This window comes from Diadema antillarum, unplaced genomic scaffold, assembly GCF_040938485.1.
Source record: "Diadema antillarum isolate AM-2024a unplaced genomic scaffold, OU_Dant_1.0 seq00000569_RagTag, whole genome shotgun sequence".
In the NCBI taxonomy this organism is placed as follows: domain Eukaryota; kingdom Metazoa; phylum Echinodermata; class Echinoidea; order Diadematoida; family Diadematidae; genus Diadema; species Diadema antillarum.
Window position 1 is genome coordinate 1,275,484 of NW_027271507.1, and position 27,981 is coordinate 1,303,464.

Genomic DNA, 27,981 nt, shown 5'->3' on the forward strand with positions numbered 1-27,981 from the left:
CTATGTAAAATAAGTAAGTTTTCATGCGGGAACTTAAGTGTCCGGAAACCCAACCCCCCATTATACTTATACTGTATGTGCGGGACTTCCGCGAGTGCGACGTGCGTAAATGTTTGGGACGAACATCTTCGGACGTCTTGACCCACAAAGGTACGTGAAAAACGCTGAAAAATGATGTTAGTTTTCGAATTTTCGACCCATTTTATAAAACAAATGATGCACAGGATTATTTCGTGGCGTGCATGTTTCACAATTGTAAATACCCTCGAGTGCACCACGCCTACACTAACACACTCTATCCTGTGCATCATTTGTATATTATAGAATGGGTAGCGAGAATCCTGCGATCTGATTGGTCGAGAGCTATGTGTTGATTTTTACTGGCCGCACGCTACGTACGCTGAGTCACAGTGGTAAACATGTTATCGCGCACTTGTAGCAAGAGTACGCGTACTTGTAACAAAGGTTTGCGCACTAAGCAAGCGTTCGCGCACTCAGGTTGGCCATGCGTCCAGTATACGAATAATTTATGAGTTGTGAGTGCATAGGGCACGAATATCGCACGAGGCGCGAGATAAGCCACTGGTCTATTCAACAAGGCGCGTAGCGCCGCGTTGAATAGACCAGTGGCGAATCTCGCGCCCGAGTGCGGTATTACGTGCCCCAATGCACGAACAAAATCATAAATTATTCGTTTTATACAACACCTTGTCCACAATCACAGTACTAAATTAGTGACCGCCAACTCAGGAAGGCCCAAAAATAAATGTAACAATCAGGCAGAGAATTGTAAACCACCCTGTGTACTGCTTTCAAACACTCGTCATGATTCGACCACACACAGGAATCACAAACTCCGCAGGGTCTATACCCATTATACGCTTACGTTAGATCGAGTTAGGCCTGACTGTTAGGCCGATCTGAGATGTCGGTAGATCTAGTAGTAGGTCTAGCAGTTAGACTTTGTCTATTTCCGAAAATGATTTTGTATAAAAACACAGAAAAATAATGAAATTACGGTTTCTCAACTTGAAATGAAGTCTTGATTTTGGGATCACTGTGGTCCACGTAGCAGATCAGAGTCAAAAGTAAAAACACAGCAGTAGGTGTATTAGGCCGCGATACATGCAACTAGCTAGGTAAAGTAGCTGCGCGTACACGTTAACGTTGCAGTACTCCGCCGCGCCTGGTATGTGAGACTTACGGTACCGGCAGCGCAGCGCAGCCGGCCAGCACGTACAATGTACATGTAGTTTGCTGGCGCTTTGCTACGGGTGGGTGTGAGCCACAGAACTCTGTGAGCGGCCATGCATTAGTAGCCCCCCGCGAAGCCATGCTATAGTACCTTCGAGCCATGCAATAGGCCCATGCCAGGGGCCTATTGAATGGCTGTCACTCTCAATGAGTTTGATAGGTATTTTCTATTGAATGTCATGTGACATGTTCTTGGCCAATCACAATTCGACATCATTCTGAGGTGTTGTATAATAAATACTGATGCATGGCTGGCCGTGCGTCCAGTAAAAACTGATGCATGCTCGTTTACGGCAAGCCAAAAGGAAATGCATCCAGTAATTTTGTCATCGGGTAACACGATAGAAAAATGGGTTTTTGACAAGAAAATTACCCATTCTATAAATCAGATGACGCACATGTCTTTTCGTGCGTCAGTCGGAATATAGTGTGCATGCGGTAACTATGGAATTTAGCCTAAACCCACTCGGCTTCGCCTCGTGGGTTAAGCATTCCATAGTTACCTTATGCACACAATTCCGACTGACGCACTCAGACCTGTGCGTCATTTGTATACTATTATACGTGCGCACACAATTCATGACTTGACTAACCTTCCATAAATCCTTACTGACAATAGTGTGCGATGTCAAAATGGCTGCATCGTTGGATATCAGTTATCTGAAATCTGTTTTCACCTTAGTTGTATTCTTAATGATCGTGTTCATGGCTGTCTTCACTGGAACTTACAAATATCCTACTCAGCTGTCATTTAAACGTGAGTCCTGGTAATATCATGGTGATGCCACGTGTATGTTTGTACCTGAGTATATCATGTTTATCGACTTTATAGGTTTGCAGGTATGTATGATAATTATGCGACCCATCAATACGACGACATGGTAGGTTCATTCGACACTGATATTGTGATATTTCTATCATGCAGTTTGCCAAATTCAAATCTTCCTCATGATACGTAAGTCATAATTCTCACTTTGTTTCCAATATTCATGGGAATATGTATGAAAGCTCGAAATCGTATGGATACAATGGATACGCAAACCTCGGTTAATTCGGGCAAAAAAAAAATCATATTTCGTTTCCCTTAAAAGTATAGAAGGAAGTACATGTTGTACATATTTTGTAGAACTTTCAGTTATGTTTCATGCAATACTGTAAATGTGGCATTCATTTCACATTTTTTTTCTTGTTATAACACTCTATGCAAAGTTCTGTTTGATTAAAGAAACATATTGATCATCACATTTCTGAATCTTGCAATGATCAGAATTATACTGATGTTCTCTACGTGAGAGGGTAACGTGAAATATTCAACGATGACAAAAAAAAAAAGCTTGACTGCTTCACAATGGAAATGATGATCTTCATTTCAACTGAATTCCTTAGAACCACTGAAAAACATCACGTACGTCAGCTGGACTCAACTAAACGAGAACGCATCGCTAACAATGAGGTAAGCATTGTCAGAAGACATCGTTTAACCTTTATGGCATTGTTATGCTACAATATGATTTTAGTTAATCGCGAATTCAGAATAGCAAACGAATGTGATTTATTTACATCTTCCCTTGTACCTGTCAAACCAGATAGGTAGGTGCAATGTTACATAGGATATGAAATCAAAGCGACCAATTCGATGTTACGTACGTGTTCGCTAACCATGTACTCTGTTACTCTGTACACTACTTTATGGATTCAGACATCTCATTTGGTTTACTAACTTCATTTACGTTAGAGAATTAATCAAGGTTTTCATTCGCAACACGTTTAACTACGAACACACAGACATAAAGTTATGTCTGCGTCTGCGTGTGTCTGCGAACTAGGTCTGAGAGGTAGCGGAGTTGCTGTTGTGATTCTATAATTACATCTTTTAATGGTGGTATTAGATACTGATATTTTATACACGTTAATATTCATATCATGTAGTTTTCCCCTTTTTTGATAAACATAAACATTAACACACGCACACACACACAAACACACACACACATAAGCATACAGGTATAGAGGCAGATAATATTCAGGTTGCATAGTTGTTCCACTCTTATTTTTGGCCTATATGCCTGTGGGGTTTAGAAAAAAACACGTGCAATTTTGTATGTCGTGGGAGTATATTTTTTTTTATTGGGTGTAAAGATGTTTGTGTTACTTATAGTTTATAATGAATTAAATGTGTGTTATTTCTTTATCTTTTCTGATTCATTTTGGAATGCATGCTCTATTATTTATGCGTAATTATTTATGCAACTTGATTCATGAAGATTTTCCATATTATGGACAATAAGTAAATAAAATGAAATGAAATGAAATATGGAGCTGAGAGGTTGATTAAATTCTGTAAGATGCAAGTAATGACCTGAAAATTATGCGTAGGTGTTTAAATTTTCCTTTTTCCTTTTGAATAATTCTGCCCTATTTCGAATTCATTGAAATGTATAGTCAGCCTAAACCACTTCTTCAGTTTAATATGTTGCTAAAGCATTTAGGCCTATTTATTTTTACATATTTATGTTTATTTCCAGAAATCAACTCAATCTTCCACGTCATAGATTGATGATTGATATGATTTCTTAGCCTATTCTCTACATTTTGAATTATCGTTTACTTCTGAACTTGGTATATCCTCATCATCTAAATAGAATCTGTAATGAGTAAAACATTAAAAATTAATTCTCTCATTCTTGATCATAATGAAGAATTTGTGTGTGAAAGGCCTATAGAAGAATGGCATGAGAAATGCACATGCAAAAGATTATAGGATCTGAATACTGAAATCCCACTTATGAAATGAATACGTATATAGAAGAAGGAAGTACACGTGAAAAATGCTTCACGTACTATTCTATGTGCCCAAAACAGTTATACTGTATCAGCCTCCATTCTCGCGCTATTTTATAGTCACATTAACTGCAGTGATATGGTAGATAAGACAGATAGATTCGATATCAGGCGACAAGTCACTTGGCATGCCGAACGACGTGCCTGCAATTTTAATGATCTAACAAACATAATTATTATAATGATGTACGCCGCTGCACTAGCGAGACTGAGAGTATCTGGCAGTCTGGTGAGGGGATCATAATAAAACGATCAACAGACTTTAAACTCAGCCGTCTATGAGTACATTTGAAGCTAATTTCCTAGACTCGTTTGTGTTAAAGGGAGATGAACATCACACACAGTCGGCCATTTTGTGTAAACATTATAACCTCTTGAAGGCTGTTTGGTCATTTTACATATGGGATTGGTATGGGCAGGTACATCAAGAGAGTCTCAGTCAACACATTTATACTGCGTCATTTTCACTTGTCCAAATGAATGATTAAAGCCCTTTATGAATGGGTTGAGAAGCTACCGAAATACAGCGACTACGAATGCATCGGCCGACGGGATTTACAAGCATGGAAAATACGACAGTTAGTAAGGGTGCCACTGTGCAACTAGGCTTTCGACTATGTAAAAACCAGCATATACGTCTTATGAAAACAAATTAAAACTTTAAAATTTAAAAGATTTAAATTGTGGCAGTTTTAGTACATGCAGGGCCTACTATAAGTTGATCCTTTTAATCTCTCTACGGTCTTCAGCAAATGATAAGGTACTAGTAACTTATAGTAACAATACATATGTACAGATACATACACTCAATTTTATTTTGATTTAATCAAATCATATTTTATTTCCATTCAATTAACAACAGATAATACATGATAGAGAGTATAGGCATACGTTTGAGAATTGTTGTTTAAGAACTTGTAAAAGCGCAAGTTATAGAATATGATACAAAATATCATGATTACTATCATAAAGAGAGAAGCAACGCTTTTTTGCTGTATGACAAAGAGTATAAGGAGATGGAAAAGGAATTTAGGCCCTACCGAAAAGCTGAACTTGCAAGACGTGGATCACTCGAAATACAATATACCAAGAACATATATACGTATCTAAACATTATGATGTGTACCTTAAAGCATTTGAAAACTGAACATATATTATGATACAAGAAATATACAAGCATTAAACAGTATACTAGTTAAAAGTACGGAGGAAATACACAATCAAAATGAGCTATCAGTGTTTCAACTCAGACATTATTTATTAAGCCCTGTATGGTGACAAAAACAGCAATAAAACAATACATACAAAATACTCACAGTTGGTCACGTAACAACAACAACAACAACAAATGCACATTGAACAAAGTACTCAATATGTTGCGAAAAAAGAAACATGATTGACATTACAGCACAACAAACAATGAGAAGAAAGAAAACGTAGCAGGAAAAAAAATGTTAAGAAAACAAGGCATCAACATGTGCTCGGGTTTGAAGAGTAAGAGACAATTCTGAGCAATACCTTTTACATTGAAAGAAGTTGTCTCGTAATGTCTGATATGCATTGCCCCAAGAAAGGAATTCGTTCTTTAGATATGCTAATATTAAACTTGAGTAAAGTATAATTATCAAGGCACATGAAGGAAAATAACTCTGTTAAATTATTTGTTGCACCTATATGACGCACAATAGTTTTGCACATACTTTTGATATAGCACTTCCATGTAGGCCTTAGCTTGTTATCAGCGCAAAAGCCTAAACATTTAATGGAAGAAACTTCCTCGGTAGGCATGGTAGGGGATTCTATTATAGCTGACTTTCCACCTGACCTACTTGGGCATAAAGCTAGTATACAGGGAAAGAACGCAAAATGCATGCACACAAACATGAAACACGAAACACGGGAGATATTGTAGTATGAACTCGGATGAGACACATTCAACGACGTTACTGTTAAGTGCGCATGGCCATGACCGGCGTCTGTACAGACAAAGCATTAGCAAGTGATAACTGCGCAAAATCTACACACATGCATGAGCAGATCAAACAAGTATCAATGGTGTTCTCGTCAGGAAAGAGAGGGAGCCCCCCCCCCCCCAAAAAAAAAAAAAAAAAATATATATATATATATGTATATATATATATATATATATATATATATTCAGAAGGAGAAAAAAAATGAGGCTGCAGTGACTAGTGAAACAACAATACGTTGTAGTGATGGTCATAAAGTCAATATGCTGAAAGACTGAATAGGGTAGACTCGTTTTACATTTGAATGTGCCTGTTGTAAAATCTCTAAGATAACTGCATCTACTTTTGTCAGCTTGACAAAAAGTAAGCGTGTAGTTGAGGATATAATTGTGATAAATGAGCATTCCTCTGATTGATGAAAATATATATGCCTCTCCCAACTTTTCAGACTGTTCAATAATTCTTCATTCACAGTCAGCCTCTCTGTAAGTTCTTGAAAGATTCCGTTCACTGTCATGTCTTTGTCTTTCCCAAATACTTTCGGGCGTTTTCGCACCTTCTGGAGAGATCAAAATTTCCGCATCCAAAATTTGAACTAAAATTAGTGGGCTAGATATAAAAATTAACTTTGGCAGTTATAAATGGTAGTGGTTGGCGTTAATGATAGGCAGGGCTCCTCGTCGTTTAGTTATCAAGGGCTATAGGCTTCTAACTAGCGATGAAAAACCTGTAGGTCATATTTTGAGGTAGTTGTTTACATTAGCAGCCATATTTTTATACATCTCTTGAAAATTGGATGCCCCGGACTTTGATGCAAGTACGAGCGCTTTAAGAGTTAATTTTGATGAAAAAAAGGACATTTTGAAGGTAACGTCTTAGCGAGGGACACTCAGGCTTAATAATCGTTGAGTATGAAACAAAAAGGGAGATGTGAAACTCCATTTGTGACCGTGCATCACAAAACTAACAAAAAGTTGCACAACCCGATTTTATGTGAGGATTGAATATTCTTGAATGGGATATAGTAAATCAGTATCTTTTTTTTTTTGGGGGGGGGGGTTACATTTTCTGGAAGAGTAACCTCTTCTACGTGATTACAAACTTTAGGATCACAACACCGATGGGAAGTGTCGTTTTTGCAGCTTTCTCTGGACTCTTTTGATTTTTTTGAAAACCCTTTACACTTTTTACTTTCCCGTCTGAAAACTTTTTGAAAGGACGATGCTACTTCTTTGAAAATTAAAAGTAGTCATGAATATAGTGTGGTAATATAGCATGTAAGATTTCACCTTAATCTCACGATTTGTAATTGCTATGGACTTTTACACACTTCCTATTTATCCCATTCGTTGCACAGAGCACAGCTTGAAAGATTAAGCACTTGAATATACCCTAAAATTCAAAGCCTTTTTTCTTAATAAACACTTGATTAATCGAAATTTCGCAGACTCGTTTGACATAATTTACAGAATGCCTAAAGTGGTAGTCAGTGACAATGACTGCAACAATTACGGCGTGCTATTTTCATATTATGTGTTGCCTTGGTATATTTGGTCTCAACAAAACGATATGATCAAAAAGACGTGAAAATATATCATCAAATCCACCGAACATTACCTAATTGATAAATTATCATCACTACAGCAAAGGGTTGATATCTGTATTCATGTTGTGTGGACGTTTGATTCCATAAAATGTCATACACCATGTATAAACTTAATTGGAAGAGGAGGAGGGAAGGGTAAAACCTTTCCTGCATTGAGTTCTAGGTATCGTAGGTCCAACAGCAATATTCTAATTACCAGGTGTCTGCAGAGTAGGGATTGATTTGTTTTTACTTGTTTTCTTTGATACTTTCTTACATTTTCAGTAAGTTTTACTTCCTTCATTTCAAATGCTAAAGACGATGTTAGAGAGATGAATGCGTTTATTTGGATATATTCGTCTATTTCAATATATACGCACGTATGCAGAGACTTTTTTTTTCTTTTTTACTTGGGGAGCTAGCTGATTGTACAAGCTTTGCTTCTTATGCAAGTTCCCTCCATTATTCGTTACTAAACTAGTGCTATTTCAACTCAAAGTGATTTCATGAAGATCTAATTATTTGTATATTACGTGGGTTCATATTATGTTCTTGAAGTTGCAGGTGTGTATGTATTATACTTTTGTTATACTATTGTTTGTATTTACTTTATAACACTCCCACCTTCTTGTACAAAATGTTAATCCTACGCAGCAATAATTTTGTATTATTTGGATATGGAAATAAATAATGAAAAATAAATGAAAATGCCGTATTGGAAGGTTATCATTAAATTTCTATTTGATTTGACTTTGATTTTTAAAAAATGACATAATTATTGAATTATCATCTGGATTGCTCTGTTCTGGAATACAGACATCAAGTATCCCGAGCACGATTGTCCAGGCAGTCCGTTGTTCAAATTTTCCGACACGACATCCCATTCGCAGAGATGCGACCATCAGGAACTCAATCGCGAATCCGGAAATATAACCAAACAGTAAGTGTGCCGGAAGTACAGTCCTGCTCCGTCGTCGGGAATGCTGGGGTGCTTCTGGGAAGCGCGTGTGGTGATGTCATCGACAGAGCGGATATGATTGTACGCATGAATCTTGCCTACTTCGGTGGTGTCTACGCACGTGATGTGGGTTCAAAGGTTAACTTGATGACCTTTAACTCCGAACAATCTCGCGAACTTGCTGCATGTGTTAAAATGAATCATAACGTAACTGCCCAAAACTTTACTCCTGATTGTGAAAGACTCTTCCAGAGAATTGCCCAACTAAATGGAAGCATCCTGTGGTACATTAAACTGTTAACCAAGTCAAAAATCATGAACATCCGAGAGTCACTGTCATTTCTTCGAGAATCCCTCAACATTCAACTGTCATTTGCATATAGCCCCAGAATAGCTGTGTTTCCCGCGAAAAGGTACGTATTTATCTGATATTTGGTTATATAAAAGGATTTGTTCAGTGACGATATGCTGAACCGTAGACAGGAATGTACTGGTTCATGTGCTGTTTTTTTCTTAGGATATCACAAAGCGGAATAGGTGTTTGACCAACTCTTTTGTGTATGCGTTATAATCATGATATATTAGTGCAGAGTGAATAGTGCCATCAATAGCAAGATTTTTGATTGGCCAGATTGATACCACGTGACGTGCATAAATTTTGTTATAGTGCACGATAAATATGACTAATTTGCATTACTGCGCAGTCACGGCGTAAACGTACAGTAGTATCATAGTCTAGCCCACTGGTCTAGCCCATCCGTAGTACTGAGATCGTGTTTTGTACACATCGACACCGATGTACTTCTTTCTCTGGTGAAAGGTAAAGGAATGCTGGGTGCCATCGTGGCTGTTATCAGAAGTTTTGTCATGTTTGGAAACTCCAAAGAGCAAAATAAAAAAAAGGGGAAATAGGAAGAGAGTGAAGATATGTAGCTTGAAACCGCTCACTGAAACTAAACGTTTTTTAAAATGATGAATGTGTAAATGTGGCTAGGTCTATGTACTATAGTATGTTACATGTTCAAGAATTAAAAAAAAAAGTGTTCTTGAATGTAACAATGTCAATGTGAAAGAAAGAGGAAATCACAAATATGCCAATTTCTGTTTTTTTTTATGCCTCTGCCCGAAGGGTGCCAGAGGCATTATTTCTGTTTGCAATATCAATGTTTATATTTTGGGGATGACCACTACGTATATGTCCAGTTAAGTATCTGATGACACTTTCCCATTTGACTTTGAAGACCTTGTGCACTGTTTTGCCTGTGTTGTGAAAGGCTTTGATGTTGATGTATATGTATGTATATATATATATATATATATATATACATATATATATATATATATATATATATATATTGAGAGAGAGAGAGAGAGAGAGAGAGAGAGGCAGACGGAGACTGTGTGCTTAATTAGTTGTTTCCATTTTTTTAATGATAAGAGGTCATTATCAGCTGGTGATATGACTATGATTCAGATTTGTAACCAAGATCTGAGTATACACTTTATTACAATGCAAACCCTTAATGGTGTGTGAATGTGGAAAAGCTTTAATTCAGCACTTAAAGGGATCATATAGTTTTGGTTGTGACCTAATTTCAGGTTTCTAACATTTTCGGTGAGATAATGAGAAACCTCTTATGAAATGTGAAAGAGAATGTAATTCTATGAGGAATTCAACGTTTAATGTGGGACGCACACTTTATTACGATCGCTTTGTTTTACTCTGTTTTTGGATGTTTCAGTCATTCCAAACCCCGATTTTCATCAAATAAACTTTGAATTCCTCTTGAAATGGTATGATCTATACTATATTATTCATAAGTGTTTTCTTGGTATCTCGCAAAAAAATGTTAAAAGCCCAATTCTCATCTCCACCGATACTTTACCATCCCTTTAATTTGCAAACCAACAGCACTGCAGTTTACACAAACGTGCTTGCATAAAGTAATTTCCTTTGTGTCATTAAGCACTGAAATGAAAACATGCAGCTTAATGATTTGGAAACATCACTGAACATCTTTTTAGTGATCCAAATATAGAGACCAACCAAGAAAGAAGAAATTACTTAATCTTGCATAAATTAATTAACTTTACATAATCAAGCATAAATATCGTACAATCATGAGGTTAACTGCTTTAGTAACATTTATTTTTGGAATCAGCACCCCTAATTACTCCACTGTACAAATTTTCATTTTTCCAAATGTGAAGATTTACTTTGAAAACACAAAAATACCATATTTTGCATAAATTAATCAAATTTGCTTAATCAAGCACTTATACCAAGTTCACATGCAGACTGATTGTTTTTCACCATTCATGAATGATCACAGCACCCTAAATAACCCCACTGTGCAAATTTTCATTGGTCGAAACACATACTACGATAAAATACAAATAATAGGATGTTTTGCATAGAATAATTGAAATCTGCATATAATTAAGCACTATCATCATAAAAGCGTGCACATTTCTGATTCTAATATTGTTCACATGTGGACTCAGCAGCCAGAACTTATCCTACTATGCAAATTTTCAGTGATCCAAATGCAGACCCACCAATAAAAAAGGAAAATGTAATATTTTGCTTAAATTAGTTAAATTTGCATAATTAAGCACTGATATCATTAGAACGTGCAAGTTACTGACTTGGCAACATTCGTATTTGGATTTAGCACCCCAAATTACCCTGAAACTCACATGTACAGGTGGTGCCTAAATGCGGACTACGAAACTCAAAAACTAAGCTGATTTTTCCATGTCATCCCATGGTCTAATAGATCGTCCTAGAGATAGAAAGAGAAAGACAATGTATTACAAATACACTTTATTTGATATACAAATAGTACATGTTCTTTCATGCACTATCCTAGCCAGTATACACCCCATATGCACAATTCGCCCTTGTGCAGTTTTTTTTTTTTTTTGGTTTTTTTGGTTTTTTTTTTCGCCTCAGCCTTCGGCCTCGGTGAAATAAAACTGCACTTGGGCTAGTTGTGCATTTGTCAGATCTGTAATCTGGTATAAAATAGTGCATTCAAAATCATGCACTATTGGTATAATAGCAAACAATGATTGGACAACTGAAAGAATGATGAAAATTGAAAATGAATCATTTGAATAGTGTTTCTCCTGCTGCAAAACAATGCCGTGAGATTATTGCAACTGACTGACAGAAACCCTACCCTTCATCGACGCAAATAAACATCAATTTTTCAGTGTGTAACAGCCACGAAAAAAAAAAATAATCATGGACATATACTCGCTGGTAGGGTTCTGCGTCATATCCACTAGACTACAAAGCTTCCACCCCATAGCCAGTGATTGTACTAATCCCTTTTATCGGCCGGTACTGCGTATTTATTCAAAGGAAGCCAAAACCCAAAGAGGATATATATATGGATTGAGTGAAAGCAGCAACATTAGTAGAACACATTGGTGTAAGTGTGAGGAAAATCGGACAATTGATGCAAAAGGTATTAATTCTTAAAGTTTTGGTGTTGTAATCACTGGATAAGAAGACTACTAGAGTCCATATATAGAGATGTAAAGAGAATTCCACCAAAATTATTTTTTTATGAAAATTACAAATTCCATCAACTTGATACTGACATAATTTTATGTCAAGGGTAGTAATCATCTCCCTGCTTTTTGAAAGTGGTTAGTCAAGTACTCTTTCATTACGCAAGAAAAGTGAGTAGTCTCCTTATCCAGTGGTTCCAACACCAAAACATAATAATTCAAAACTTTTGCATCGATTGTGCGACTTTCTTCAAACTTTTACTGATGTGTTCTACTAATGATGCTGCTTTCACTCAATCCACATCTCTCTTTGTGTTTTGGTTTCCAATAATTAATAATTTAGAGCTGGTTTTCTCTTTTCCTTTTCTTTTATTGAGGGGGAGGCAACTGTATTGTTTGAATTGAATTGAACTGAACTGAATCTAATTGTATATATATATATATATATATATATATATATATATATATATATATATACATACATACATACATATATGTGACCCTGCACCACAAAACAAACAAAAAGTCGCCAGATATGGATTTTTAGTTAAGGGCAGATTCTGAAAAAGTAGACTCTAAGCTTTAAAATGACGTATAACTCAATTCAAATGGATTCTCCTAACCTATATGAATATTTGAAAGAAAGCACAAAGTCAGGAAAAGTGTGAACTGAGAAAAGAGGCTCTGAAGTACAGTGTGTATTCAAGCGCTTAATCTTTACCAAGTCGGGTTGACTGTGCGATGAATGGAACAAAAAACAAGAAGCAAAACACAGGAGTAACAACAATGAAGGGATTATCAAATTGAATTGAAATTGAGCATGCCTTATAAACACACTATGTCCATAATTAATGCCAACTTTCAAAGCAGTAGCATTATCCTTTCAAAAGTTATTAGAGTTGAAAGTGAAGAGTGTGTACAAGGTTTCTCAGAAATGAAAATTGGACTCTAAAGACACATCTAATCACAGTATTCTACCGTAGATTTTTGAGATAAACTGCTATAAATCACACTTTCCTGCCCGTTTTATGATCCCAAAATTTAGCATAATGTGGAAGAAGACTTACTCTTTCAGAAAATGTGAAAAAGTCAAGATCGGCTAGGTTGACCATTTCACCTATTTTCAGTCCTCACGCAAAATCAATGTATGCGACTTCTTGATCGTTTTGTGGTGCACAGTCATATATATATATATATATATATATATATATATATATATATATATGGTGGCCCAAAAAGAACGGAAGGCCTAAGATTTTTAATTTCAGCAATATTGTTGTAAATATGTCATTATTTTGCATACTATTGGAAAGGCCATTCTTTTCCCAAAAGAATAACACAAAATTCTTTAACTTTGGTTCATGCATCATGGTTTTAGGACCCTTTTTGTCAACCCTTGCAATTTTCAAAATGTGATCATTTTGCACTCTCAGAGACACCGAAATCAGCGAGAATTCGGCTTGTCATAGAAGCAGTAACGTTCACAATGTGTGGAATGTGGCTATCATTGTCCGTTACCATTGTGAATGAGACGACCTAACGACAATACACTGTCCGCCCCACATTCTGCATATTGCGAACGCTACTGGTTCTACGGTAAGCCGAATTCTGACTGGTTTCTGTATCTATGAGAGTGCGAAATGATCACATTTTGAAAATTGCAAGGGGTGACAAAAAGGGTCCTAAAACCATGATGCATGAACCAAAATTAAAGAATCTGGTGTTATTCTTTTGGAAAAAGAATGGTCTTTCTAATAGTATGCAACATGATGACATATTTGCAACGATGTTGCTGAAATTAAAGATCTTAGGCGTTCCGTTCTTTTTGGGCCACCCTGTATATATATACATATATAAAGTATATTTATATATATAATATATTTATGATATCGATAGATTGCTTCTCTCCTCTTGTTAAAGGACAAGTTCACCTTTTTATGTGGATTGAAATAATTCAGCTATATAAGTAGGACACAATGTATGTGAAAGTTTGAGGAAAATCGGACAATCCGGTCAAAAGTTACGAATATTCGCAGTCACTACTGGATAGGAAGACTATACCACAGTAACACTGTTGACGATGTCACATACGAAGAACAATATCATAAGGAAAATATAAAGAGAATTCCACAAAATTTCTGAAAAAGTACATAATATTTCCTCAACTTGTAACTGACATAATACGTTAAGGGTAATAATACTCCCCTCTCTAGTTCTGAAAGAGGGAAGTCATGTGATCATTTATTTTGAAAGAAAGTGAAAATATGTCGAGTTTTTATTGTATTTTCTTCATATCATTCTACACATAAATGACATCACAAGCTGTCGTAATCTTCACATCCAGCGATCGTGGAACTGATACTTCAAGAATTTATTAACTCTCCGTTAATCTATTCCTGATTACTATATAGGTACCCATGCTTTTTATTGCATTTCGAGAAATGCCCTTGGTTCATTTCAGTGTAAGGACAAGAAAAATGTACCATGAAAGATTGTAATCGTTTTCTCCCTCTGCACAAAAGTATTTTTATGATCGCAACTGCTGATCTATACCTTATTAAGAAATGTGATTTTCTTTACATCGGGGTGAATTTAAAGAACAAAAGTAGCCATCATGCCGGGTCTAGGGCAATTACCCCCTGGGCAATTACCCCGCACCCTTCCCCTGGCCCTAATCCTAATCCTTATCCTGAACCTAACCCTAATCGTAACCCATACTCTCAACCCTAAACCTAACCATAACCCTAATCTTTGCTCTAATCTTACCGCTAACTAGTATTTTCACCCTTTCACATTCTGTGCAGGGCATTTAGCGTTCGACATCCATCTTCTGGTCTAGCTATGTACGCAGCAACGACTCAGTTCTGTTCACGAATCACACTGTTCGGATTTTACCCTTTTAACGTCGATCCGACCAACCGAACATTGCAACACCACTATTACGATCCAGAGATAATGGATTATGTGAAAAACAGGCACGCAATGCCCGAAGAATACAAAAGACTGCTCCAACTTCAAGACGAGGGCGCCCTCCGCATCGTGAATGATTGCGCGGGGAGATGGGATCATCGCGTCTTAAGACCATGGACCTGAAAGCCAGCATAATTGTGATTCATAATGTGTACTAGTAAGACTTCCATTTGATGAACCTTTGATTTTGCTTGGTTGAAATAGTTGGTTAAAACTATTTACCGCAGCATCATAGTACCCAAACTGCCCCTAGAGAAGAACGCCCCCATAGCGCTATAAACCACCCTCTTCTTGGTTACGCGGACATTGTGTACATGATTGTGTACATGACTGTCCTGTGTCGTGAATTTCGTGAATACGGCACGAGAAAACAAGTCTATACGGTGCCCGGCTCAACCTTTGACAGAATGACCCAGACGATGCACATATCTACATCAACGAAAACCTCACGATATCTCGCACTCAATTTACTGTTCTGGCAGGCAGGAAAACTATAGACATTTCGCACAAAACCCTGACACAAGATACAAAATTTGTGTAAAGGTGCGACTAGCGAGAGATTCACAATTCTTCAAGGGACTCCGATATCAAAAGGATCAACTGAAAAACTACCCTGAACTTATAGTAATGTTTTCGACAATTTTACTGACCTGTTTAACATTCCTTTGCGACAAGAAACGTTGAACTTGTTATTTTTTTTTCGGCGAGGCGGGGGGGGGGGGGGGGGGGCGACAAGAAAAACTGTTTACGGCGACAGTGAAAAGTGTTTGCGAACTTTAATTGCAACTATTTACGAATTTGATTGCAACCCTAATGAAACTCATTTGCTAACATTCGCTACGTTCGCAAACATTCGCCGCTCAATGAGATATCCCCTTTATCGGACAAAGTTCTTCTCTTTATACTTCGGTGATGCAAATTTTAAGATGCTCAACAGTAATACCCTTTCAATCACAAAGGGTCAATGATTCGTGTAATACCCAAGATCTTCCAACTTATCCAGCATTTAACGCATTTAACCCCCTCAAGTAACACACCAATTGATCTTATTTGTATTTCTGACGCCTGGTTATTTTGGAGTACTAGGCATCGGTGGGGTTACGCGACCAGTCCTTAATACGTTGTCACAAAGTTCTCATTTCCGTTCTTTTAAGCTGTTCGGGGTTTTTTTCCAAAATGAATTCTTGGACGACTTATATGATGTGTATAAGCACTCATTGTTGATTATTAAACGACGTTGTGGGACGAGTTTTCCTTACATATGCTGAAGCTTAAAGTAACAAAACATGTGTAACCGTGACGAAAACAACTAGAAGGCGCTCCTGGCCTCGGTGAGGAATGCTAAGGTAAAGAGAACGCAATTTCTACAAAAACAAATTCGATCAGGTTGAAATTCTCAAAAGTGAACATTTTTCGAACTGCAAATAGCGTGCCGATTCGCAAGCTGAAGATCTTTGGATAAATGCATGTTTTCGAAATATGACCATTAATTCGAACAAAAATAGGATAAGAGACTTTTCTGTTTTATCTTGGCTTACCTCTTATTTACATGAAAGAAAACAACGTGTTACTTTAATACCAGTATACCTTAGTAAAATCGGGTGTAACTTATAAGTCAATTCTTGGTCCCCTTTTATTTTCTCTAATGTTAAAACTTGAGAAAAGTTCAAATATGTTCGCTCGATTAGTGTTAAATGCTAATTTGGACACGTCAACAGATCTTTGGATGCTCATTTGATGGCAAACGATTGAACAAAGACTCTACTAGCAACTATATGTCCTGATTTATAAGATCAGGAATGGACCTGAACCAATATAGCTAAAGTACATTACGTTTAATCGCTGCATCTGAGATGTAACACCACTTCGAAACCAAAACTCGATTATCATTAAATAAACGATCCTTCTCAAATCTTATTCTCGCTTTTTAATAAAATACAATTCCATGTTGAACAATATTATTCACAGACGATGAACATGGTCGCCGGAACCGGGGGGGGGGGGGAGGCTCGGCCCCCCTTTTTTGCACCTTACAAAGGAATACATAAGGTGTCACCACTTTGCCCCCCCCCCCCCACACACACACACACACTTTTTATAGAGACCTTGAAGTGTGAGGTAAGGTCATGATTTTGCGCTGAAGATCTTTTTTTTTTTTTTTTTTTTTTTGCTTGTCAGCTGAAGAAACCCGTCACCAGGGGTTGTGCTAAAGGCCCTTTTTTCACTTTTTTCTTTTACTTGTTAGCTCATGAAACCCGGCGGCGCTGATGAACACTACCTTTCAAACGGGAATTCGCATTCGAGTTTTTCTCTTTAAAAATGGTGAAAATGTCTATCTCTGTCTTTCTATCATATCCTGTACGTCGGTTTGCCAAAGAAAGCATAGCCTGTACTGTAGGCTTTGAAATAGTAGTGTGCAGTGTTGCTTCTGTTTAGCGTTTGGTATGTATAGTTTTGTACACGGTATGTTTGTTTAAACGTGGCCCTTTGCATGTTTGATTTAAGTTCTTCCCTATATTTAATTCATCACACTCATTTTTATCTTAAAAACTGGTTTACGTTTGAAATATTTTCACTCGTAATTGTTGGCTCTATTTTCGTCAATGATTTATGCGCACAACACTTCTAAGTTTAATTTATATCACATTGATGACTGCTGCATTACTTTACATGTTTCAGTGTTTCCATCTGTTTTATTGTTTTATGTGTCATTCATTGTCAATGTTACTGAAACAAATAATTGCGTAATGTGCTGTTTTAAAGCAGGCCCCTCGGCTTTGAACAAGATTACCTTATGCATTGTTAATGAGGTCTAAATGAATAAATGAATAGATAAATAGATAAATAAAAAATGGAATGAATAGCAAAATGAATGAATATATAGATAAGTTTAAAATCAATCAAATCTTACCCGTGAAAATAAAAGGAACTAAATATGTGTGTGATGTGCGATGGTACTTCGGTTCATGTATAGTTACGTAATACTTACCCATTGCTTTTACACTGTTCAGTGAGTGGACACATGTCACAGTAACGTTGATAACACTCCGCTACATCCACATTACACATACATTATGCATTCAAAATACAACACATGAATGTCCAAAATATCTTCGAATACATGATGCGCAACCCGATAGAGTACCCACACTTTTTCTTTGCACTATTCCAATCATTTCATTTCCTTTTCACATACCCTTGTTTTTGTTTATGATGTATTCTAATACCTTGATGGTACTGTTTTTGTCTTTTGTGTTTAAAAATTACTTTACCATGTTATGGTATTTTTCGGCTTGTATTTATCTTTGTAACTGTGTGTATGTGTATGTACTGTATCTATGTTTGTATTTTTAGCCTGTGTAGACCCCTCTGAAAACCAGCACTTGGCTGACAAGAGGAAAACCAGCATTGTTTGGCTGAAGAGAGTGTTCCACCCCACGTAAAGAAAATAGAAATTGAATTGAACATGTTAAAATTGGATACATATCTGTGTTAGTTGACGCATCTCATCAAAATAATAAAACTAGTCTTGGTAACAATCGTAACGCAAAGCATTTGCGCCTCTTAACATGCTTAGAGGAATTGTAACAAGGGGCAAAACTGATCAAAGTCACCATGAAAATTGGCTGTCGTAGCAATGAGAAAAGTTCTTTTAAAGAGGTTAACGGTAATGTTGAATAATTGAAAATATTCACGCTATGGAGAAATCGTGAGTCAAAACTAAATGATTTTCTTCACGAATTTTCGCTCCGGAGCGAGCCGAGACTACTGTAACGACACTCTAGAGACCCAAATCTCTGCACAAGTGCAATGCAGTAGGTCATTATGCCTGTCTTTACCAGAGTTGTAATCTCTGCGCTGCGTTTCTTATCCATGGTTTTCTCTGGTAAACCATCAAACTGTCCAATTCTGATGTTGGTTGATGTACATTTCGACTTTGAGTTTGATGTCATGAATTCATTCGACGACGACAGTAACGACGGAGGCAAAGTCAGGAGATATTTTGGTGTGATCCCGAGAACCTGTTGGCCCGGACTGCCGGAGATACCGACAGGTTTTCGGGATCGCGCCATATCACTCGATTTGCGGGTACAGTGAGGTTTATCAGTCTTATAAAAAGTCATATAAAAGAGTTTAAAAAAATCTAGATTAAGAAAACGGTCGCTTATGCGCTGTCACGATTTCCCCTCTAACATGAAGCAGTAGTAGTAGTAGTAGTAGTAGTAGAAGAAGAAGAAGAGGAAGAAGAAGAAGAAGAAGAAGAAGAAGAAGAAGAAGAAGAAGAAGAAGTCACTCTGGTAAAAGATAACGCCCTGCACTACTATTCCCCCGTCGAATACGTCGTAGTGTATGTCCACTTATCAGTGACGGATGGGGGGAGGGGAACACCGGGCTCGCGCCCCCTTTAATTTTTGTTAAAACAAAAGAAATAAAAAGAAAAATAAGTGGGGGCGTGCGCCACATTTAATTTTGTAAAGGTGCCTCCCACATACGGAATTCCTGGATCCGCCCCTGCTTATATTGTCACTTTTTATGTTGTCGTATGATCAAAGAAGTGAAATTCAACGTATTACAATTCCTCTATTGCGAAACAGAGATCATACTACACATGACCCAAAGTTTGATTATGAACACGGGGGCACACACAACAGAACTACACACAAGGTAACATGCACTGAAAGGCATCCGCTTTATTGTTTGTTAATGAGACGAAACAGTTCACGTATTATTTTACATGCACTTTCCTATAAGTGTTGGGTACATAGGTTCAATTGCATCACAGACCAAGAACAGAACTTTTCTGTATGAAAAATTCAATGTGTTGATGACATATATAATTATTAAAAAAAAAAGAGAAATCAAATCCATATGTTTGATTCCCATTGCATTTACTTTATGGTCAGTGTATGGGAGCATAAATGAGACAAGTATAAGCAATTAACCAGCAGACTTCCACCAGAATAACACAAAATCAATCGCTTTCAATCACATTTTTACTAAAACGCATTAGCTGTCTTGCTACATTTTGGAATCATGTAAGCAATAAATGTGGACTTGAACCGTCAAGTCCACATTAATTCATCGAGCAGTTTTGAAATTTAAATAGGCCTCAAATTATGCAGTTTTGATCAATTTCGTAAATTTAGAGTTGCCGGTTTTCCGATGTTCATAACTTTCTCTTTTTTTCGGAGTTTAGAATCAACACTACCAGTACAGACATGGGACATTACGACCTTTTGTACGTTTGTGTTTCATAATTAGAAATGTTTAGTAAACGTTACACCCATTTGCATAATACACATAAGCTGTTTCGTCTGTTCGTGCTGAATTATCCCTTCTTAGTTTAACAATCAATATGGCTCCTGTTTACGAAGACTTCCTTCACCACTGAACACTTTGAACCCATTGGTGACGAACTTGCTGTAACACACATACATATATTTCCCATAGACAACGGTCCGAGTAATAGTCGGGACTCGTCTTCAAAGAATTAACGTGACGTAAAAATGTGGATGGATCGTGATTATGTTATCTAAGAGCAAGGAACACCTCACCCTGATCGACAGTACATCACCTTTTCCTGAACAAAGAACAAATAAAAAAGAAGGACGGCTGGTGTGGAAAACTGACAGCAACTGTACTGTTACTAGAAAATAGTTATAAAGATTTCTTTTAATTGAAGCTTTCCAGACATCTACATGTTCATCCTGTTGTCATGACAAGCACTCAGTCTCTCTGTACTCACGTGAACTATATCATTAAACACGCCACAGTAGTAAGAACTATATCATGAGACACGCCATAGTAGTAACAACTATGTAGTCGCTTATCATTTTCGAAACTTTATTCAGAATTATGGTAAGCACAGTGCTGATGTTTCTGAATCGTCGCAAGTTTTGGTGACAATAAGGATTGACAACATTATTCAAACCAACACCAGTGATCTTGATGTGGGTTTTTATCGAAGATTTTGCTTAGGTCAACACGTTCATTATTCATTTGTTTTTACAACATTTTTATACCCTAACGTTAATAGGCATTTTGCTGATGCAGAGCGTTCGGTCCACAGTACAACGAATTCGGTATTTCTTGCAGATCAAAAAGTTGATGATGATTCTGAACTTAATACCCTTTTTTCTTCGCTTCTCTATATCGAGTGTAAAACAGAAAGAGAAGGAGAGGACGGAGAAAAACTGACCTACTTAAGAAAAAAAAATAAGAAAAATGCCAGCGATGACACTGCAAAAGTTCAAGCTAAGGAGTTTTCAAAAAGATGTGTGGAGCAATGTTCTATTTATTCCTTTCTGGTATCAGCATGATGGGGGAAAACATGCGAAAATCGTTGTTCAGTTGTACATCTACACATCAAACGGTTTGTGCTAATCACCGATGAACGCAGCACATGAGATCCACTTAATGATGGGCCTAGATTGCGTAATTTTGTGCTAAAAGGGGGTATAAAGATTGCTCGATATCTAATCCCTAAATGTCGCCGTAGTATCTTTAGTGAGGCCGTTACTGACAGATGGATATACACTTGACCATAAAATAATGTTCATTTCCCTTAATGAAAGAGAGGTTATTTATGATCAATCACTACAAAGAGCTGGTCATAGAGATGTATGAAACAGAAATGTTCTGTGAGCCCTATAAGTGAATGTCGCGTCATCAACTACGAAGAACGAAAAATGATGAATATTGTTATATAAAACAAATAGAGTGCATACTGTTTGGATATACTATGGAACCAAAATCTGGAAAGATATTGTAGAGTATGATGGCAATTTATGTTATAGGCCTACAATGCCCTCTGTACCGGTAAACAGCTAGGTGGCAGAATACTGTGGCGGAATACAATGGTGGTTACTGGCCCTGATGTATTTAAATGCGAGTGCAAAAGGCTTCAACGCGGTTATCTGCCAATCAGTCATAATTTCACTAGCACGTTTGCGAACGTATTCCCCGATAGGTACAAAAAAACAATAACAACAAAAACAAACATGATGTCTTCGCAGCGTAGCAAGATGTCATGTATCATTGTTATTTCACTTTCTATTGTTATTACATATAAGGCTTGGCAGAAATATTCCTGCTTAAATCCATTACGATTTCTTCATTTTTTTTTCACATAGTTCAGGCAAAAATACTAAGAGGGAATAATATCAACAACCTTTTGAATCACAGCAAGCTAATGTGTGTATATAATTGTCATAAAATTGCACATGTTCGTCGAAGACAGTTACTTCCATTTGACTAGAACTGCCTCAGCAGTGCTAACTTTAGACCAGGGCTATAGATGGGAACAGTTTCATATTTTACCAAAACACGTTTACTTCTCCAGGAAACCAGCTCCCCCCCCCCCTTCCGTTTTTTTTTTTAACCTATAAGTTCGGGACGAAATATTCGTTTCATTACGAAATATTAACATTTCGGCGACGAAATGACTGATTTCGTAAGGAAATAGGCCATGCCACACCTGGCGCCCCATTCAAAACTACGGTCTTTGTCCATGGTTTAAACCATGGACAAAGATTTACAACCTTCGTGAATTCGGGCCCAAATGTCTTTTTTTCTATTAAGGTAATATAATATAGAGGTAACATGTCAACAGTTAAATCGAAGCAACGCAATCACGTGCGATTTGGAGTCTTGGATGCATTACGTTAAAAAAAAAGAAGCAATGAAACCGAACTCATGTTGGCCCGTATATAAGTGCGGTTGGGGCTCAGAGCTGCTTATCATTAGGAGTCACGGAGACAATGGAAAGGAATAGCAAAAGCACCACGGGACAAGGTACTCCAAACAAACACATGTTTGCTTACTTGCCTGTTTATTTGTTTGTTTGTTTGTTTGTTTTTATGCATGTTTGTTTGTTTTTGATTTGTTTTTTGTCGGACACCTATCAACGATAAGTGTTTTGGTATCCATTACTACAGCTATACTGCATGCAAACACATCATTTCATCGTATTGCATATTGCCGCTTCTCGGGGAGAGTTGATAAACCCGAAGAATAACAATTTAACACATTTCACGTGTGTACACAGCCTGAATAGACGGTGCATGAATTGCGTGTAAGTTTTGCAGCGTATTCTTTTTCCACTCAATCCGCAGCACACTATTATACAAGATAGTAATATAGATTATGAATATGCCGGGCCTGAGAGGTTCTGGTTGAAACTATGTGCATGAGGTGACTTCAATGGTACTACTTTCTGAGGGGCGCAGTACCGGGGAAACTAGTGCTTCTGACGTCACTGAAGGCGCGAAGTTGAACCAGAACCTCGAACAATGGCCTGGTATATTTTTTTTTTGTATGCCTCCCAATGAATTTTAAGAATGACAGCGTTGTAAAGTGGGTGGTTTACCGATCAAAAGTTTTTTTTTTTTTTTTCACTCACAAACTTACACTGTGAAAGTGTATGTATCGACCGCGCGATGGGCTTCATCTCTTGAAGAGAATACACCGTATAGTACCTTTGGTAGTAAACGCCATGGCAGCTTGATATTTTTTGTCAGTATTTCCCTAGAGAAATAGTTGGACTAGGATTGTCATTGGAAATATGTTTTCCCACTTTCAATGCCCTCAACCAGTGACAGGACACGAAATTATCTGTGAGGGTTATAATAGACATTACCACAGGGCGTTACCAGGCCAAGTTGAGAGGTTCTGGTCATGCATGAGATGACTTCAATAGCACAATTTTCTGAGGAGCGCAGCCCCGAGGAAACTAGTACTGTTGAAATCGCCGGAGGCACATGTTTTAACCGGTGCCTCAAACAATGGCCTGTTATTTTCGTTTTATATATCTCAAAATTGTTTAAAGAGTAACAGCAAAGTGAGTGGGCCTCTCACTGTGAACAGTTCGCGGTGGACCGATTACCCAAATGCAATTCTTCTACGCACAAAATTTCACGTACAATTACATTGTAATAATACATTTGTCGCCCACCGCAGATCAATAATTGGCCTGTGGTGGGCGATGCCCGTTTATTTGTACATGAAAACCTAGCAATCAGTCTCGTCGCGAAGCGACGACGCCGTGTTGGTAGAAAACCATAATTTGTGTCAATGCAATGAGAGGGATGAGACACACTAAAATACGAGTCCTGACGCATTAGTGGTACGTTTAGCAAATCACCAGCGTGATATAGTTTTTCACTCTTTCCCTTTAGAGAAATAGTTGGACTCTAAAGAGATTAGGATTTCATGCTTGAGATATGTTTTGTCACTTTCAACTCCCACGACCAATCAGAGAACAAGAAGTAATATGTGAGGGAGATAATAATGATTATCTAACCGATAGTAACTTTACAACAGACTGTTCTAAAGTTACGGAGGGTGGATAATTTTTACAAAAGCCCGACCAAGCAATGTGCCTTATTCGATTTTTGATATGATGACATGAGAATTATCATTTCTACTACACGGCAGCCATTTTCGTAAGATTCCCAGCCCAGCATCGACTCCAAGCTACTAAATCTGAACCGCGCACACACATCAATTGCGACCGTGCATCGCAAAACCAACAAAAAGTCACGTGCCAAGACTTTGCTTGCAATGAGGACTCAAAATGGACGAAAGGAGTGAACCTAGTCAATGTTTAATTTTTGGTATTTTCTGAAAGCACCATCCTTCTTCTACATAATTCTTAAGTGTGAGATCATAAAACCAACGGGAAGTTCTATTTTTTGTAGTTTTTTTTTAAGAATACCTTTTTTTTTCAGAAGTGTGAGTAGTTTGTCTCAGAGGCTCCGTGTCATTTCTATAATTATGGAAATCCTTTACACGCTCTTCATTTTCAGCTCTAATAACGTTAGAAAGGTAATGTTACTACTTTGAAAGTTGTTATTACTCGTGGACAGAATGTGCTAATAGTGCATGTTTAATTTCAGTTTAATTTGGTAATTCCTTCATTGTTCTTCCTATGTGGTTTACGTCCTTTTTTGTCCCATTCATTGCACAGCTTGCACGGCTTGGCTTCAGAGCCTCTTGTCTTAATTCACACTCTTTTCCAGAATGTGTGCTTTCTTTCCAATATTTAGATAGGCTAGGAGAGTGCATTTGAATTGAATTATACACCATTTCAAAGCTTAAATTTTGCTCTTTCAGAATCCGTCCTTAATTAAAAATTCATGTTTGGCGACTTTTTGTTGGTTTTGTGATAAAGGGTCATTATTGCAATGCATTTGGACTACACAGGCGATGCGGCTAAACGCGGACGAGCGGTGGTTAGTACAGGTCATAAGAAGCTAACACCTTCAGTCAATTTAATGAAAAACTGATCACGTGGTCAGCCAAGGATCCATATCACCATTAGATTTAAAAACAACGACAACAACTGCTCACTGAAACCATGTGCGGCAAATGGCTCATCATTTTAACCTATTTTCTAATTCTCTTCTTTTGATTACGTACTTCCACTGCCTTGAAGTGCGATAATGTAATATTTTTCTTCCGAGCCACATTTAAGCACGAAGATCCGCTACAAACATGCATGAGGTCTTCTTATGATTGCACGTTGAACTCTGTGTGTGTGTGTGAGTGTGTGTGTGTGTGTGTGTGTGTGTGTGTGTGTGTGTGTTTGTTTCTGTGCCTTTGAGTTTGCTTACAATATCTGAGCCCGTGCATGTCGATGATGTGGATGATTCATAGATTGGACGTTTGCATGTCCGGGTTAATGATTTTCACCAAAGTGCTATATTAGTGTTCACATGATGGGTGAGACCACTTACCATTCTGTCTCCCACATTCTATGACGTGCAATATGGAATATGAATGTATTTTTTACCATTCCTAAATGAAATACATGACAGACTATTTATAAAAAAGATCATCGTTGTAATCAACTTTTCATACAACTTTAATCATCAATTACTTGAGACGGCAATGTATACATCACACATGTATATTTTGCATTTCACGCGCACTGCGTCATAGTCCCGTCCAGTCGTTATTATGAAAGCGCCACTGCAGACATGTGATATCAAAACGTATAAATATCATCAATACAAATAAGATAAAATTAAGCACACACTGTCTTTGGAGGAAAACGACTTCGTTCCACAATCAGCCTTCCACAACGAAATACATTAAAGGACAATACTTCCGGCCAACATGAATGAAAAGATGAATAAATTGAGAACAGAATAATCAAGAAAAAAAAAGAAAGAAAGAGAGAATAAAAAATTTCAGAGCAGCTTAAACCTAACCGGCAAACGTGTTGAAGTCACGGCAAGTCATGCATTTGTGTTTTCAAAAAGAAAAGAGATCAAGTTTAATAGATTGATAGTCCAATAACGTTTGTAATGCAGTTTGGAGATTGTTCATCTGCGTAAACATAACCTCGTTTCATAAGCTTGCACAGTATAAGTGTAATTGTATGGATGGCGACTTTGGCGTCTTCTGCGAAGAGGAATAACCCCGTGTAAAAAAAGATCAAAGTTCAGCCTGACTCCAGCCTTTGAAGATGATACGACTTCCACACTTGCAATGCCTCTTATGTCAAAGCGAAACATCTAGACCAAGTAGATAATTATGTGGAGCAAATGGCTATTGCGGAGAATATTTTCCATGTCAATCTCACGCTTTGATACACCACCAATATTCAGCTGAACCTGACTAGAGCAGGTGACACTGTTACAGTCAGGCACTTAAAGTCATCATTTGTTTTTGTTTGTGTTTTATCATTTGCAGATGAACCAATGGTAAAGTTCTATTAAGTCACACTAAATGTGCATCCGAACACAACACATCCACTGCGTCAACATTTTCGTCTTCTGCTTTGCATCTCCAGGGCGTAAAACGTTCCCGCGCAATATGTTCTGTTGATGTTCTGCCCTGTCACCACGGGATTATTGTGGCTTGGTCACTGGGTATCTAGTTGCAGAGAATGCACACAGACTCGTTCGCAAACTCATTCTGACCACACGTCTTAGTCTGAATCCAATCAATAATCGTTGACGTAAACAAATGTGCAGCTGCGTTCAGTTTCGGAGGCCAGCGATTACATGGTTTACGCGAAACTTGACGTTCGCTGCGTGTCCTCTCAGCCCCGTGGATTCGAAGAGCGCGTAGAATGATCGGACGCGCACAACCGGAGCTTGCTCTGATCTCCGCGCGCGTTAGGAGCTCTCCTCGTCGGCGGAGCCTTTCCGCTTGTTTGCAAAGGCAACCCCGATCTTTTTGCTGAGCCACGAGACCTTTTGGATAATCAATTCCTGGGCTAGAGCTATGCACATGGACATGATAGCCATACCTAGCAGGATGAAGAACGTACACCCGAGGAGGTTCTTTTGATGAATGGGAACTAGGTCTCCGAAACCGATGGTGGTTAGCGTGATGAAAGAGAAGTAGAAGGCTTCGAAGTAGTCCCACTGGTCTTCCCATACTCGGAGGAGCAGGGCCAAGAAGCAGATGTACAGGAAGGCGAACACGAGGACGATAAAGAGCGGAATCTGTGGTTCTTCCGGTGCCGGGGGTTCTTCTTCCTCCTCCTTGGTCCGTCGTTTCCGCGCCGTGCCGCCACTCTCGCCGTTCTTCCCTTTGCCTTCAAGTTCGACCACGTGAATGGGCGCGTCTCCGTCGGCTTGCTTGTCCGCCGGCGGCTTCCAAATCTCGTCGATGATCTCTTGCGAGCGGCGATCTCGCTGGTAGGTCTTTTCCTCTGGACCTTCTCCCCGTGCCGCCTGGATCATAGTGTGCATTCGGCGGTAGGTCAGTGTCGCCCCTCGGGCTAGCAGCGTACCTATGCTGGCTAAGACGAGGAGCAACAGGGCTATTCCAAAGACGGCGTACACCATACAAAACACACGCCCTCCCGGGGTGACCGGAGCTATATTTCCGTATCCTGTACATGAGGAAAGAAAGAAAAGAAAACA

The 27,981-nt window shown here is 38.0% G+C and overlaps 2 protein-coding genes across 3 annotated transcripts in view; one reads left to right on the top strand and one right to left on the bottom strand.

The window, feature by feature from the left end:
* Positions 1-1,904: 1,904 nt before the first annotated feature.
* Positions 1,905-15,659, top strand: LOC139735270 (alpha-2,8-sialyltransferase 8B-like). Its single transcript, XM_071646024.1, has 4 exons — positions 1,905-2,011; positions 2,641-2,707; positions 8,467-9,021; positions 14,935-15,659. Exons 1-4 carry the CDS (start codon positions 1,948-1,950, stop codon positions 15,221-15,223), a joined length of 975 nt encoding a protein of 324 aa, XP_071502125.1. The 5' UTR covers positions 1,905-1,947; the 3' UTR covers positions 15,224-15,659.
* Positions 15,660-22,511: 6,852 nt separating this feature from the next.
* LOC139735288 (potassium channel subfamily K member 18-like) overlaps positions 22,512-27,981 on the bottom strand; it is a 110,867-nt gene continuing 105,397 nt past the window's right edge. For both annotated transcript variants that reach the window (XM_071646045.1, XM_071646044.1), the window contains one exon: positions 22,512-27,950. In XM_071646045.1, the coding sequence (XP_071502146.1) occupies positions 27,226-27,950 (725 nt within the window). In that variant the 3' untranslated portion in view covers positions 22,512-27,225. The remainder of the gene's footprint in view (positions 27,951-27,981) is intronic.

Excerpts from the sequence above, each read along its gene's own strand:
- LOC139735270 (XM_071646024.1), top strand. The coding sequence starts at position 1,948 with ATGATCGTGTTCATGGCTGTCTTCACTGGAACTTACAAATATCCTACT. Across the intron at positions 2,012-2,640 it reads TACTCAGCTGTCATTTAAAC|AACCACTGAAAAACATCACG; the intron begins GTGAGTCCTGGT and ends TGAATTCCTTAG. Across the intron at positions 2,708-8,466 it reads AACGCATCGCTAACAATGAG|ACATCAAGTATCCCGAGCAC; the intron begins GTAAGCATTGTC and ends TCTGGAATACAG.